Source organism: Lissotriton vulgaris, unplaced genomic scaffold (assembly GCF_964263255.1).
Source record: "Lissotriton vulgaris unplaced genomic scaffold, aLisVul1.2 SCAFFOLD_1295, whole genome shotgun sequence".
In the NCBI taxonomy this organism is placed as follows: domain Eukaryota; kingdom Metazoa; phylum Chordata; class Amphibia; order Caudata; family Salamandridae; genus Lissotriton; species Lissotriton vulgaris.
Genome location: NW_028251330.1, coordinates 245098 through 261297, shown reverse-complemented (window position 1 = coordinate 261297; position 16200 = coordinate 245098). Strand labels below are relative to the sequence as shown.

The 16200-nt window shown below is 43.2% G+C and overlaps 1 protein-coding gene across 2 annotated transcripts in view; it reads left to right on the top strand.

Moving 5' to 3' along the window:
- Positions 1–16200, top strand: part of LOC147662947 (cytochrome P450 2D15-like) — a 332964-nt gene that overhangs the window by 211087 nt on the left and 105677 nt on the right. For both annotated transcript variants that reach the window (XM_086950772.1, XM_086950771.1), the window contains one exon: positions 13319–13492. In XM_086950772.1, coding sequence (XP_086806898.1) covers positions 13319–13492 — 174 coding nt within the window. The remainder of the gene's footprint in view (positions 1–13318; positions 13493–16200) is intronic.

The window sequence follows — 16200 nt, the reverse complement described above, 5'->3', positions numbered from 1 at the left end:
AAACTGGCTTAATGAACGTGACCCCTGGCTTAAATTTACATACACGGCCAATAGCTCGTCCATAGACTTCTTGGATCTCACAATCTTTGCTGAAAACAACCAATTGAAAACAAAGACATATACAAAACCAACTGCTAAGAATAGCTTACTCTCCTACAAAAGCCACCACCCCAAACCGTTGAGGGACAACTTGCCTTACAGCCAGTTTCTACGAATAAAAAGAAATTGCACTAAAACTGAAGATTACAAGGCCCAAGCAATAGAACTCAGTAGTAAGCTAAAACAGAGAGACTACACACCAACCACTATTCGCAAATGCATGAAACGTGCGAACAATCAACCCAGGGAATGCCTCCTACAAACTCATCCAAAAGACCCTATACCAGACCTTATGACATGTGTGACAACATTTTGTCCCTCTACCTATGAGGTTCAAAAACTGGTGAATAAAAACTGGAAAATCCTTAACACCTGGAAATTTGACTGGCCGAAACCTCGTTTTGCAAATAGGAGAACAAAGAATCTACGAGACACTTTGGTTCATACACGTCCCAGAAGCCTGCAAACCCAAGAGACAACCAGAAATGTCACTATGTCACCAGTAAGTGGACATTACCCCTGTGGAAATTGCACAGCCTGCAAATACACCACTCACTCCAAACAGTTACAACTCTCAGAGACTCTCTTATGGACCCAGAAACAACATACTAACTGCAACTCCTCCTATCTTATATACATGGCAAGCTGTCCCTGTAAATAACTATATATAGGGATGACCTGTAGGAAGGTCAAAACAAGAATAGGAGAACACAGAAGTAATATCAGGCTGAAAAAGACAACTACAAAACTTTGTGCACACTTCGTAGAGGCTGGACATTCCTGTGATGACATACGATGGACTGTGATTGAAATGCTCACCGAAAAAACTCAAAATGCCGAAAAAAAGCTTTACGAGAAAGAACAGAGATGGGTAGACCGTTTGAAAACCAACGTTGTGGGCCTGAACGATAATATCCCCTGGCATCAGTTTGCAGTCCACTAATCTGACTAAGTCACTTATATGAATCCCTAAACTGTATACCACAAGGACAACCTGACTGAGCTTATTAATAACTAGATTAAGCCACTCACATGAACTGTCTGTTTTTTTGCTTACAAGTTTTTTTGCTTACAAATTTCATTTAAATTCCAAACAATGCCATTCTTTTGCACTTCACGAAATTTTCACAATCTGACTTCCAGGACCACTCTCCTATGTCTGGGACTCGCTGTTAACAAAGTGATATTGATCCCATTGACTTCTATTTTAATCTGCATTCTCCTTCTCGCTTTCCGCCTTCATCCAAATGGAATTACGATTTTTTTGTTTGTTCCTAACGCTGCTAATAAAGTTTCAGCTTCCAACACATAAAAACGCCCGTCTGACGTCTGCTCCGTATCCGGGGGCAGAGTCAGCACAAGCGGTGAATTCGCCCACACACGCGGGTAATGGCGGCGTCTTTTTCACAGAGAGGTACTTTCATTGAATAGCGGTAAGGAGATTCTGATACTTTCTTCCCCCTTCACAGCTCTGTGGTCCCCTGACGAAAGCGTTATACCTGACGACTTGGGGTAAGATTCAGACAGTTTTTACATTACTCGTTTCTAACTCTTAAACAATATGAGTTGGCTTATCTCAACTCCCTGCGCTCAGTTATTTTAAACTACACAGAGGTCTCGGCACCATTGCAATACGCTCCCTTGGACAACCCGTCGCTGCCACATTTACCTAAGCAGCGTTTATTTATTTTTAGGGGCCTAATATTTGCAATTTATTTTTCTGAATATATACACGTTTCTAAGCCTTGACTAGTGTACTCCTAGACTATACCATGTGTATGCTAATTATCTAACACAGTTGTTGCTGCCCTGACACTGTTCACTTTTGCCGCTTTTTCCTCTGCCTTACTAGGTTCTCAGCCACCATGTTAATATACATGCCAAGCCTTGTTATCACACAATAACCCAGTAGATTAGACTACAGCTAACTCTGGTGCCTTCCCCCATTCCCCCCTCCACTGTGAGACACTAGGATAATAATCCGTGTGTAGAATGTTTATGCTTATTTCTTTTTCAGGTTTAAAGAAATTGAGTGGTCAGTGAATACCCTCTTATAATCAACCCAAATATCACTACACGAATTGTGTGAGTAATCATTCTGTGTTTTGTTTGTTTATATGTCCTGACGAAAGCCCCACAGACTCCGTTGAGCCATAGGGGGCTGAAACATGTCGACACTTTTTGGAAAGCCACACTTCTAGATCCAGTTACTCGATCTGGTATAAGTACCCAATTACTTTTATTCACAAGATCTTCACCAATTTATTAAAGTTCTCTGGCGTCGATCTTATTTTAACCTTTTTCTTTTTGCACTTACCCTATTTCTAATGGGGGCACATTTTTTATCTCTGGACACTGAAATCTAGACCAGAGGAGCCTCTGGATGAGGCAGGCACCCAGCACATTCTATGGTATCCTATGATAACTGCCAAAACTACAATGTAGGGGCGGATGAAAGAGATATACCGCATTACCAGCACACATTGAGTTTTTGAGGATACCATAGTAATTCTATCCAATGGTTTAGAATTGTAACAAGTGTCCATTTCCTCCACTTGATTACTCTTATAGGTACTCCAAGTGGCCAGATGTGAGAGTGGAAGAGGAAATGGACACTGAAACCGTAACTCAAATTCCTAACAGACACCTTGCTGAGGGAAGGGATCCCCATACTTATACTGAGCGACAATGGTCCACAGTTCACTTCAGATAAGTGGGCCAAATTCATGGAAAGAAATGGCATAGTTTCGAAGCACACATCCATATACCACCCAGCGGGGAACGGACTGGTGGAACGGTTCAAACGTGTTCTGATGGGATCCATACAAGCAGCAATAATGAGAAACAAGGACTGGGAAAGAGAGATATGGCAAATGATATCATCGAATCGCCCCCACGAGCACGGGGTATAGCCCATTCCAGATATTGAGGGGCCGAGATCCATTCACAAAGGACAACAGGGCGTGGAAGGAGAAAGCGGTAACCAGCAAATGGTCGCCAGCCGTAGTTCAAGTGAATTTGGAAAGGGCCCAAGCAGTTTACACACAACACTATAACTCTAGAAGGAACATGAGAGACACTGGATTAGAAGAAGGAGAATGGGTGAGAGTCAAATTGGCGGTGCTGCAGAGGAAGGGGGACAGCAAGTACAGTAGACCTCTCCAAGTCAAGGAGGTGTACGACGGGCTGCCCTGCTGAGCGACGGAAACGTATGGTCCCAAGACCGCATGGCGAGATGCAACAAAATACTACAGTGGGACAGTGGTGATCAAGATCAGGAAGGAATGCAGAGTAGCGGAGTGGAGTATGAACAGACCATGGAGGAAAGAGAGACTGATGAGAGGAACATAAGGGGAGAGTTGGGGGCGGAGAGATCGTCCAGCAGAGAGATGCCCCGGCAGGAACAGAGGTCACAGGAGAGCCAGAAGGCAGGAAGCAGCCAAGAAGGTAGAGAAGACACACTGGGGAGATCCAGTGGGAGAGAGGTGACCTCCACCCCAGTAAGGTGTACCAGAGGGGTGTAATGAGGCCAGCCAGATTTCAGGACTATGATATGAGTGATGGACAGTGACACCATAATGTTGTGGAATGTATATAAAAGGGGGAGATATGTAGAGTTAGCGTTCTAGTGCTCGGGTCGGCGTCGTGACGTGACACGCCATTTTGGTGAAGCGCGCGAAAGCTTCAGAGCGGGTGCCGGAGCCAGGGAGGCAGCAGGCTCGGCGCTCTCTGTGCAGTTGTAAGAATAAACCTGATTACATACACCAGACGTGGTCCTGTCATCTGTGGGGCAGCTAATCTTTACACTTAAGTGTAACACGGATGTTGAGCGCAACTGCAGTCTAGTTGTTCTCTGCAATTCCACTACGCGGCCGCGCATGCCCACTAGATTAGCTACACATGCAGAAAGCAGCCGCTATGCGCGTCACATTCGTGCAGTCTAATCTTAATACTTAACTAAGTATTCATGTTTAAATGTTGTTATCAGAGGGGAAACAATACATCATAATTTGTCATACATATCCACAGTCTCCCACAAGAAAAATGTTCACACTGTATGGCCACAGTGTCATTATGCATCGTACCATAATATTTAATGTGATGATTACTGCCACAGGCTGGTACGTTCAAAGTGCCACAAGACAGATGTTCCAGTACCACCGGTAGGCACAAAGGAGAAACAAGAGCGGCAATACAATAAGATCTAAAGAACTATTGTGTATCATGAATAGCAAATCACACGTTAACACTATGTGGGAATTTAGGCGGAGGCATAAGCACAGGTATGGCAAATATTGGGGAATTGCTTTGAATGTTTACAATGAACTACATGGAGAGTGAGAGCCAAGTAATGGGAACTGAGGAAGATGTGCTGGGTCGCTCACCAGAGTGAGGGCGGACCATCGTAATGTACTACCCCATTGGCATTGATGGAGGGTTGGGTGTGGGGTGACAGCAGTTGAAGTACAGCAAACACCAGAAGATAATGGATGGAGTACTGAAACTTTTCAGGTACTGCCACCAGTCAAGAGTTCTGGGTTTAGTCCATCATTCTTTTGCTCACTATGCCACCCCAGTTTGGAGCCAGCCATATGCAAATCAGCCTTGACCCTGCTCCTCATGGGAATAGTTCAGCCCGAACATCAAGGCCAGGTCCTCCTTCGACCGGAAACACGCTTCCCGGGACCGGTTTCAAGGTATCATCTCTAATCAGCCAGGCTAGCTTTAATCCAGTAGCACAGCGAGCAAGGCACCCACGTCTAGGCATACCCTTGGCCACTTATGGCGAAAACAGCAAACACAACAAGATAATGGACGGGGTGCTGAACCACTCACCCCTAGTCAAGATATCTGGGTTTAATCCATTGTTCTTTTGCTCACTATACCACCCAGTTTGGCGCCAGCCATATGCAAATCAGTCTTGACCCAGCTCCTCATGGGAACACTTCAGCCCGAACAGCCAGGCCAGGTCCTCCCTGGACCGGAAACAAGCATCTTAATTTCCTTGCTTGGATAAAGACATATATTACCCTTGCTTCGGCGCTGCTCAAAACATTAAGCAAAAAACATTAACAGTCACCTTGTGGCTGAAAACCCTGGTTCAGTCTCAGCTTTCCTGCTTGATCAACTGTGTGTTCCTAGGCTTACTTTATTCCACTGCACCTCCTTTTACTTCATCATCACCTTTCAGAGCACCTTAAAATACATCAGTTCAGGTTTATGAGTTCTACAAAAATCTTTAATGGATACAGATTTATAAATTATAATGTTGCTCTGTGATAGCAACGTAGGCAGTATATTGGGTATACTTCACAAATGACTTGCCCCTTGGTTCACCAATGGCATTGTAGTCAGCAAAGGTGATAGAAAAGGGCTTGAAAGTTCATAAATTCATGTTTAGAAGCTATTACTTCTAATAAATACCACTAATCAATTAATCTTATTTACTAATGTAAAACGCTTCCTTGTGGTAAATGGATAAATATTTTTGAATTTGGAAGTCTCTTTATTATACCTTAAATGGCATTGTTGGACTTGGGGAGTTGTGCACGCATGAGACTGCGTCTGCATCCCTGTAGGTAGAGGCACTCCATTGGGTTCATTAAAGACTCCAAAGTTGATGGTAGGTTATTTTTGTTCTTTATTTTTCATACGTTTGTTGTCAGTTCATGATATTTATAGCATATCAGAAAATTCAGAATCAAATCATAGTACTTTCCATTTAGTGAAACTCCGATGCATTTCGGGCTAATCTAGCCCTTTCTCAAGGAGTACTGAAAAACGAAGAAAGGTCAGATGGCTGGGATTACAAACGAGGCGAGACGTGAGGTTAAAAAACATGCTGCGTGCTCGTGATTTAAAAAAACATAAATCAAAAGACTGTTTGTGGAAGGGGCTGTGCAAAGGGTAGATTAATAGGGTTGTGATATTGGTTGTGTTTGGGGTTCTATGCGGGTGTGCGGGAGAGGGTATAATACGTGGCGATAGCCATGTACTTACGAAACTTGCAGTGGCGTGTACGGCTGTCAGGCTATGGAGAAAGTGATTAAAATTACTAAATTGCGGGTTAGTTAAATGTTAAATACCTGCGTGAATCGTGAGACACTCTAAGAAACTTACTTCGTGCCTTGAAGTGAAGTCAGTGTATTTTTGAATCTTGGGGTGGAGTTACGTGATAACGTGAGAATCAACGCACCTAATGGGTAAGACTAGTAATAAAGGTTGGACTACCGTAGGAGTCGTCAAATGGATGGGAATAAAGATAAAAGATGGATAACCGTGGTGGCCATGCTAGGTGGGGAGTGAGGTGGCTATTCTGTGGGAACAAGGTGGTGAACTAGGGAGTAAGCGCAAAAGGATGCACGGAGGAGCAGTACATATAAATACATATAAATGTCGCAACTACAAATAACAACTAAATTCTGTGCGATCGTTAAGTCCAAATGGTTTCAATGATTGGAGGCGATAAATCCATTCCATTTCCCGTTGTAGAAGAAATTTACGATTGTCTCTTCCTTCTATTTCGTAATGGTTTCTAGAACGATGAATTTCAATTGAGCAATGGTGTGGTTAAATTCTGAGAAATGAGTGGCCACATTGGATTTGTCGTTCTTGGTACGGATGTTAGATTTGTGCTCATTAATGCGCACTTTGATTTTTCTCTCTGTTTTTCCTACATAGATTTTTCCGCAGGGACACTTGATGGCGTAGATTAGATTTGTAGAATCACAGGAGGCGTTGACATTGAGTCTGATTCATTTTTTAGAATCAGGCCAGAAGGAAACAGAAGACCCAGGAGGAGCAAAAAGAAAGGAAAAAGAAAAGAAAAGAGCCCCCCAACCACACGAAGCACTGTGACCAAGAAAGACCCGAAACCCAAAAAAAAACACTTAGTGATTAGCATCTCAGACACAGTTCTCTCACCCCATCAAATGCACCTACTTGAAAAGGTGCGTCGTTTATACCGACTGCACAAACCAACCTATTGGAACTTGAAGTCAGCACGTTCAAACGGACACGTAAACTCAAACTACGTCATTTTTTTGACAACGTGTTACCTCCTAACACAGAAGAAAAACAAGATCAACTTAAGGGCTTAAGACCACCTAGCACTTATCAGGCACCATGCAGCCATAAGTGCATAGACCTATTTGAAAATTTGGTTAGAAACGACCTATCGAAGATCAACTTCAAAAAGACCTCAACACACAGTAACATTACACAAAAAGACAAAGACAGATTAAAAAGTCTGGCAAACAACCCAGATATCAAATGCATAAAGGCAGACAAAGGCGGTGCCCTTGTAATCCTCAACACGGATATGTACAACATGAAACTTGATGAACACAACAATGATGTGACCACCTACATGAAGTTAGACAATAATCCCACACGGGAATTTCAAACTACATTACAAACCATAGTGACAAAAGCATGCGACGCTGGCACTATCGAAGATCGCACAAAAAACTACTAACATCCCAAGAGTCCTTCAATTCACATGTCTCCAAAAATCCATAAAAACCTCCACGATCCGCCTCTCAGGCCCATCGTCTCTACCAGAGGATCTTTGCACGAACCGGTGGGCAAATTCATTGACAGATATTTACAGCCCTTGGTCATTAAGATGAAAAGTTATATTAAGGACACCACCGAATTTCTATTGAAACTTTCAGAAATTAATATCGATGAGTCAGAATCCCTAGTGCTATGCACTGCTGACGTCAGTTCCCTTAACACCTCTATCCCCCACAAAGGGGGCATCGAAGCCATTGAAAAAGCCATCCTCCACAGTGAGATCAACAGACCCATGCAAGAATTCCTTATGGAACTTATGATATACACATTATATCACAGTTACTTCAAACACGACAACAACTGGTACCTCCAACTATCCGAAATGTCGATGGGGAATTGTGCGGCTCCCACGTACGCGAACATTTACATGAAAGATTTTGAAAATACCCATATATATGGCAATAAAGATTTCAATGATAGGATCAAATTATACGTCAGGTATATGATGATCTCTTCATGATCTGGAAAGACACTAAAGACTCTCTACTCAACGCATTAACTTCATTGAACACAAAGAGTGAAAGCATAAAACTAACTTGGCAAATAAGCAAAACAGACATTTCCTTTCTGGATGTTAACATGAAAGTCATAAAACATGGGCTCATCACCGACCTGTACCGAAAACCCACGGACCGCAACAATACCTTACATTACACAAGTTTCCATCAGGGATCACTCAAGAAACATCTACCATATTCACAAATGTTACGAGTCAAACGCATCGTATCTGATGAAACCATACTCAAGCAAAGAATCAAAGAAATGCATGACCGATTTGAAGAAAGAGGTTATCCCGAAACTATCCTTGAGGATGCTATCAAACGCACTGAAGCTATCAACAGACAGGAAATTTTAATCAAAACCACCAAACCTAAAGATCAACGTATGGTTCTGGTATCAAAGTTTTCCACGTCTAGTGCCACCTTTATGAAAATCATTCTCAAACATTGGCCCATCTACAAATGGAACCTGATTTCAGAGACATTTTCAAGACACAACCTTTGTTTGCCTACACCCGTAGTAACAACATCAAGGAAATACTGACAAAGAAAACCGACATTGTTAAAGAAAACAAAGGAACTCGCCCATGCATGAACTGCAACAATTGCAATTGCATAATCAAAGGTAATAACATCACCCATCCTATGAAAGGCTACACTATCAGACTCAATGTCAACGCCTCCTGTGATTCTACAAATCTAATCTACGCCATCAAGTGTCCCTGTGGAAAAATCCATGTTGGAAAAACAGAGAAAAATCAAAGTGCGAATTAATGAGCACAAATCTAATATCCGTATCAAGAACGACAAATCCAATGTGGCCACTCATTTCTCAGAATTTAACCACACCATTGCTCAATTAAAATTAATTGTTCTAGAAATCATTACGAAAATAGAAGGAAGAGACAATCGTAAATTTCTTCTACAACGGGAAATGGAATGGATTTATCGCCTCCAATCATTGAAACCATTTGGACTTAACGATCGCATTGAATTTAGTTGTTTTTTGAAGTTGCGACGTTTATATGTATTTTTATGTACTGCTCCTCCGTGCATCCTTTTGCACTTACTCCATAGTTCACCACCTTGTTGCCACAGAATAGCCACCTCACTCCCCACCTAGCATGGCCACCACGGTTATCTATCTTTTATGTTTATTCCCACCCATTTGACGACTCCTACGGTAGTCCAACCTTTATTACTAGTCTTACCCATTAGGTGCGTTGATTCTCACGTTATCACGTAACTCCACCCCGAGATTCGAAAATACACTGACTTCGCTTCAAGCCACCGGCGTTCGCGGCACGAAGTAAGTTTCTTAGAGTGTCTCACGATTCGCGCAGGTATTTAACATTTAACTAACCCGCAATTTAGTAATTTTAATCACTTTCTTCGTAGCCTGACAGCCGTACACGCCGCTGCAAGTTTTGTAAGTACATGGCTATCGCCACGTATTATACCCTCTCCCGCACACCCGCATAGAACCCCAAACACTACCAATATCACAACCCTATTAATCTATCCTTTGCACAGTCCCTTCCACAAACAGTCTTTTGATTTATGTTTTTTTAAATCACGAGCACGCCGCATGTTTTTTAACCTCACGTCTCACCTCGTTTGTAATCCCAGCCATCTGACAGTCCTTCATATCTTCTTCGTTTTTCAGTACTTCTTGAGAAAGGGCTAGATTAGCCCAAAATGCATCGGAGTTTCACTAAATGGAAAGTACTATGATTTGAATCTGAATTTTCTGATATGCTATTAATATCATGAACTGACAACAAACATATGAAAAATAAAGAACAAAAATAACATACCATTAACTTTGGAGTCTTTAATGAACCCAATGGAGTGCCTCTACCTACAGGGATGCATACGCAGTCTCATGCGTGCACAACTCATCAGTATACTATAGGCGCCACCAGGACAGAGACGCCACCTGAGAGAGCACCCAACTAGTTAAAAATCGTACCATTTTCATCATCCTAACATTAAAATAATCACCAGCTGTGCACCCTCTACCACCGATTTCTTGTCATTGTTGGACTTGGCCCTTCTGGCAGGTTCACCCCTAAACTTTATGCTTTTAATGGTGACCTGGTGATGGTGACTTTTGGGTTCTGCGCACTTTCACTGTGTCCCAGTGGACAGTGCGTGCGCACTTTGAGTGCATGTGGTGAGATAGGCCTGCCCTCCCATAGGAATGCATGGGGAATGTATGTGTCTCTGGTAGTTCCTGATGCGTGGGGTGTATAGGCTCGAGTCTGGTATGTGTGGACTCGTGTGATTGAATGCTGCGAAATGATGTATGCGGCGTGTGTGTCTAGTGTGGAAGTGCCACTTCTAGACATGGCTGTACGTGTGCTGTGAGGGTGCTGGAGTGTGATTGGCTGGAGCTGGCTGGCAAGCCTGGCTCCAGGAAGTCTGTGTGGGTCTGCCCCGGTGGTGAATAGAGAGATTAGCATGCGGATGTGAGGGAGGGGCTGCACCTGGTTCCTGAATAGGGCTGGGCTTTCCCCACACAATGCTGACTCTGCCCTCTGTGGTGCGTCTAAATGACCCTAGCCTCCCTAGTGAATGAAAGGGGTGGTTGAGTCATCAAGGGTGCTCCAAAACCAGCTGCGACTGGTTTCTCCCCCACCCTGCACCTACAGACAAAGAGCTTTTCAGTATAAGAAGGGGCTGTGTCTCCATGAATGTTGTTCTGTTCCAGGATACTGCCTGAGGGGGCTGCTGCTGTTGCTGGGGCCAGGAGGACCGCCACTTGGATTGTCTCCCTGCCTGGAGACCCAGTGAGCTGGCTCTGGGCCCAGCCTTGCCCCCCCTGCCTAGAAGGACTTTGCTGGAATTTGGTATTTGGAGTGCTTGAGGGCGCTCTCTCCTGTCCTTCAGCGCTGGGGAGCGCTGAGATTGCCTGTCTAGCGCTGGGAGTGCTCCATTCCGCCTCTAGCGCTGAGGAGCGCTTTATTTGGACCCACGGCGCTTAATTGCGCTTTATTCTGATTATAGCGCCTGGAAGCGCTGTATTCATATTTGTAGCGCTGGGGGAGCGCTTTATTTGACTTGGCCGGTGCCCACCCGGTATTTCAAAAGAACCGAGTTCACTGCCGCAGCCCCGGAGTGTTTTTAACCGTTGCCGGACCACTGCCTAGTGCGACCCGGAAGTGCCCGCCTTCCTGCTCAGGCCGTGCTGTCATTGGCGGTCACAAGAGGCAGGAAGCCAGGCAAAACGAGAGGAGACGTGGGCGGGGCCTAGTCGTGCCCCAGAACCCACGAGGAGAGGAAGCCCGGAGCAGAGGTGAAGCGTGCCGGTTCCCCGCGGGGCTCACCCGAGGAAGAGAGCCCCGCCTATCGCCACTACCAGCACCCGGCCCCCAGGAGCAGGACCGGGTGAAGAGGAGGGCGCCACCCTCACCGAAGAGCAGCGCTGAAAACAGCCCGGTGAGTGACACGGGCTGGGGGGAGCTCTGGGCATGATCCTGAGTGCCTAAGGCAGGCACAGTGCTATCTCGAGTCCCCCGAGCGGGACTCCGACACCAGGAGGCATTTTGCTGCAAGTTCTAGAGAGGCTCAGGGGGCATTTTATTATCGCGCATTTGCATATTTCCTGTTCCCCAAGCGGCAACGAAGGCACAGCAGTTGCGTAGAGCCTGCCAAGACTCCCTGGGGCATTATTTCAGTTAGAGCCCGTGGCTCTCACGCCAGAGGGCCAGAGTCTGCTGAGCCCGAGAGGCTCCACCAGCAAGGGGGCATTTCAGTCTCTTCAGAGGGGCTCAGGGGGCATAGGGTGATTCGAGCCTGGCGAGGCTCTTGAGTGCCAGTCATTTGTCTAGAGACACAGTCAGTTGGTCAGAGCCCGAGGCTCCCACGCAGTGTTTCACCCCATTGTTGTTCTTGAGCCCACGAGGCTCCAGCGTTGGCCCATCATTGTCTACACAGCTGCCCAGCACTTCGTGGGCAGCTGCCACGTTTAGGCCCCCCTGACATTGGGACACAGGGCGTCCTAGCCCCCACAAGGCCAGTTGGCCTATGGACAGTCACAGGTGGTGACTTATGTGAGTTTGGCGCAATTGTTCTTTTGTAACACCTCTGAATGTTTTTCTGCATCATGTGTTTCCCTTCCTTACACCTCTGAATGTATGTTATACATCATGTGTTATGTGCTTATACCCCTACAGGTATTGTGATACTTAGGTGGTTGTTCTCCTAGTACAGGTGGTGCTAGGGAGGTCCTGGTTACCAGTAGTTACTGGTTGTGTGCTAAAGTGATTTTACATTCTAAGTGCTAATTCTACCCAGTGCTAAGTTCTAAAAGTGCCTATTCCTGACAGTGGTCCATGTGGCCCTGTCTTGTACATATCCCCTGTAAATTCTGCCCGTGCCTGTTGGCACATTGTAAAGGGTGTGTTTTATCTAATGTGTTTTGGTATAATACAAAGGCAATTTTTATATATAACCTTGTGTGGAGTTTCCTTTGTGGTGGGCCTTGGGTGTTGTTGCTGGGTGCGCGCGCAAATACTTAACTCCCATAGCCTCCAAGTTTAGCCTTGCTGCTCGCGCCACGTTACCTAGAGGGTGAGCAGGGGTTATCTTGGCGTGTAACTCCCTTGCCCGGACTTGGGAGTGGTGGTCTCTGACTGACTTTGGCGCAAGCCCGGCCAGCCAGGGATCCGATTTCTAACAGGCATTTGTTGCACTCTATATTTCAGCTATTTTGATTATGTTGATTAGTACGATGGGGTGGAAAGAGCATAGTGCTGGAAGCATCTAAAGCATGGAACATACTGCCTCTCTCCATAAAAACAGCACCCAGTGTCCTACCTTTCAGGAAAGCAGTAAAGACCTTGTAGTTCAGGTCCTTGTAACTTCTGCGGACCTGTGACACTTCTGGGCCTGAATTGAATAGCTCTTAGACGCCGCTGGGCAGTAATGCGCTATACAAACCTCGTTAACATAACATAACATGGCATGGCTTGTGTTTTGGCTCTTGGAGCCAAGCCAAGCTCCGACTCAGCTTTCTATATTAATTTGCTGGCTTGCCCACCTCCACTATATAAACATCTGTGAGTAGCTCTCTTTTGTATATCTTGTTATTGATGTTCCTGTTTTTGAGAATCTGCTCTCTTGCTGTGACACTGTAGATACTAAACGTAGTTCCAGCATTGGTGCATATCCCAGGCCTTGTGGGGAAGCTGTTTCAACCAGAAAAAGAGCTACTGAAGTTCATCAGGGAGTCTGCGGAGGAGCACAAGGCGACGCGGGATCCTTTGGTGGTACGGGACTTCATTGACGCTTTTCTAGAAGAAATTGAAAAGGTAAGAGGCAGGCATATGTCCAAAGATAGTTCTTGTGTGAAATGTGATAGTTAGAGAGAGATATCTCTTACCACTACCTTCATGCATCTATCAATCTAAAATCCAGCCAGATCTAGCACAGGCGATTCTCTAAGGCCTACATAGCTCAACCACTTATTTCATGTGACATCGGGGAGTTGCTGCACAGAATCCTATGTCGGTCAATGGCAGCCATTTGACTGAGCTCAGTCTGCATGACCAGAAGTGGACCTGTAAATAATAATAGCAATAATAATTATAATAGCAATACTAATACAACTACTATTAAAATAGTAATATTCACTATTATTATAATAATCATCATCATCCTAATAATATCAATACTAAAAATAATAGCAATACTACTACTGCCACTACCACTACCACTACTACTACTACTACGAATATAATAATAAAAACAACAATAATAATCATCATAATATCAACACTAATAACAATAGCAATACTACTACCTTCACTACTACTACTACTAATACCAATACGATGACGAATATAATAATAATATTAATAATAATAATAATACCAATAACAATAATAATCATTATCATCATCATAATATCAACACTAATAATAATAGCAATACTGCTACCATTACTATTACTGATATAACAATAATATTAATAATAGCAACACTACTATTAATAATAATTATTATAATTATTAATATTATTATTACTACTATCATCATCCTCATTATTATTTTCCTAGCAGTCAATGCAGTGCATTGTGGTATGGAGATAAATTCTGTTCTATTAAATTATTTTGAAACGTGCATTTAGCAAATTGGGTGTAATAGAGTATTTTAACGATCCCTTTAATATACCTCCTTAAGCAAAATTCTTCATAAAGTCTTTATATTATTCAAGTGTCAGTGCAGGCCATAACCATCCATCAAATCAGCTAAGTACCTTGAGCACGGACAATGTTTGTTTTTCTACAAATCAGATGCAACTTCATTTATATCTTCTGGAGTCTCTACAAAGATTTTATTTAAAGGGATTTTGTTTGAGCGCCCTGCACTTTCTGGTAGCTTTTCCCAACCAAGGTGTATGGCTTACAGCCTCCCGCCCTGCCCATGTAATATTGTTGCAAAACAATCTACTTTTCACTTTCTTTTGTTTTGTGCACTGTACAAAAATGTGAGATCCATATTTTTGCTTGAGCTACTGAGGCCTTGCCACACTTGCTCTTATAGTGAAGGTTTTAGTTCTTTGCAGTCTCTCTACTCTTTTGATATCTGTGTTGCTGTTTTAAATTTTATAAGAGGAGCCCTCATAATAATAAAACAATATGGATACATGAGTGTATTAATTTGTAGCATATGCTATAATGCTTTTTTGCTTCTTAACTTATTTGCTGGCACTTCCCATGCTTCTATTGGATATATCAACTTTTTCCTGAATTTGTATATTTTTCTTAAATTATGTACCTTTATTCTGTGACATATTTTATTGAATAAGCAAATGTATGTGCTTTTATGATTTATCTGTCAAATTGAATAAAGTGTATGACTGATTGGTTGAGTGTGAGGTTTGAGTAGAGGGTGACTCCGGATAATCTGGTTAGTTCATCAGTTGGGCTGCAAAGCTCATTAGGTTTAGGTTGGAGAGCCATGACTGAATCGGCGAAGGTGTGGTGTTGCTGAGAAACAGGAGGAATTAAGCGTTTGTGGGGTTTAGGATTAGGTAGTTTGTTGATATACAGTTTTTGATGTGCTTGGGGCAGGCTTTGAATCTATATTTATAATAATATATAAATATAGTGTATATATTATTGGTTCAGTAGATTTCGAGATAGGGATCTGTGTCGCCAGTATTCTGATGCATATTAACATTGCTGTCTGCAAAGATAGCTCTCAAGAGTTCAGTTTAAATGTTGAAAATTATTGGTGGCAAGATGTATCTTTGAGGACTCCGCAGGTGGCCACAAGAGTTGGGGATCTGGTAGTTCCTATCTGAATGAGCTGCTGTCAGTAGGTGAGGTAGGATGTCAACCATTGAACTTCTGAAGTTCATCAGGGATACTGCTGAGGAGCACAAGGCGACCCGGGATCCTTTGATGGTACAGGATTTAGTTGAGTGAGTACTATGCGGGTTTTGAGGGTGTGGATCAATGCTAGACGGTCAACTGTGTAGAAAGCTGCAAAGTTGATTGTAACAAAAAAAATGAAGATAATGATATCATGTAATCCAACTAGTATTTATTGGGCAGTATTTTGCATTGTATAATGGAGAAACGTCACACATTACTGAACGAGTGGTGTCTGTAAAACGATTATTATTATTTTTAGTTGCAGTAATAATAATAGTAGTGAAAGAATCATCATTATTATTTTTTATTATTACCATATTTGTAGCACAGTGCTTTATGACATCGAGTAGTATGACCAGGATCACAATATTTTATAGGCTTTATATCTTATAATGGTGTTAATATTATTACGGATACTGCTTTTAGTATTATAATGCTAACACAATGCACTGTGGTATACGGATATATGTTCTCATCCCCAATATCATGATTTCTATTTTTATATATTTTCTGCTAATGTTACTATAATATCCTCCTATAATCAGAGGACCGCACAGAAAGGAGAAGGTAAGGGGAGAGTACTGGCAGGTTAAAAGTAAAAAATTAGATGAGGAGCAAAGTTTAGTGCTTTTTGGGGT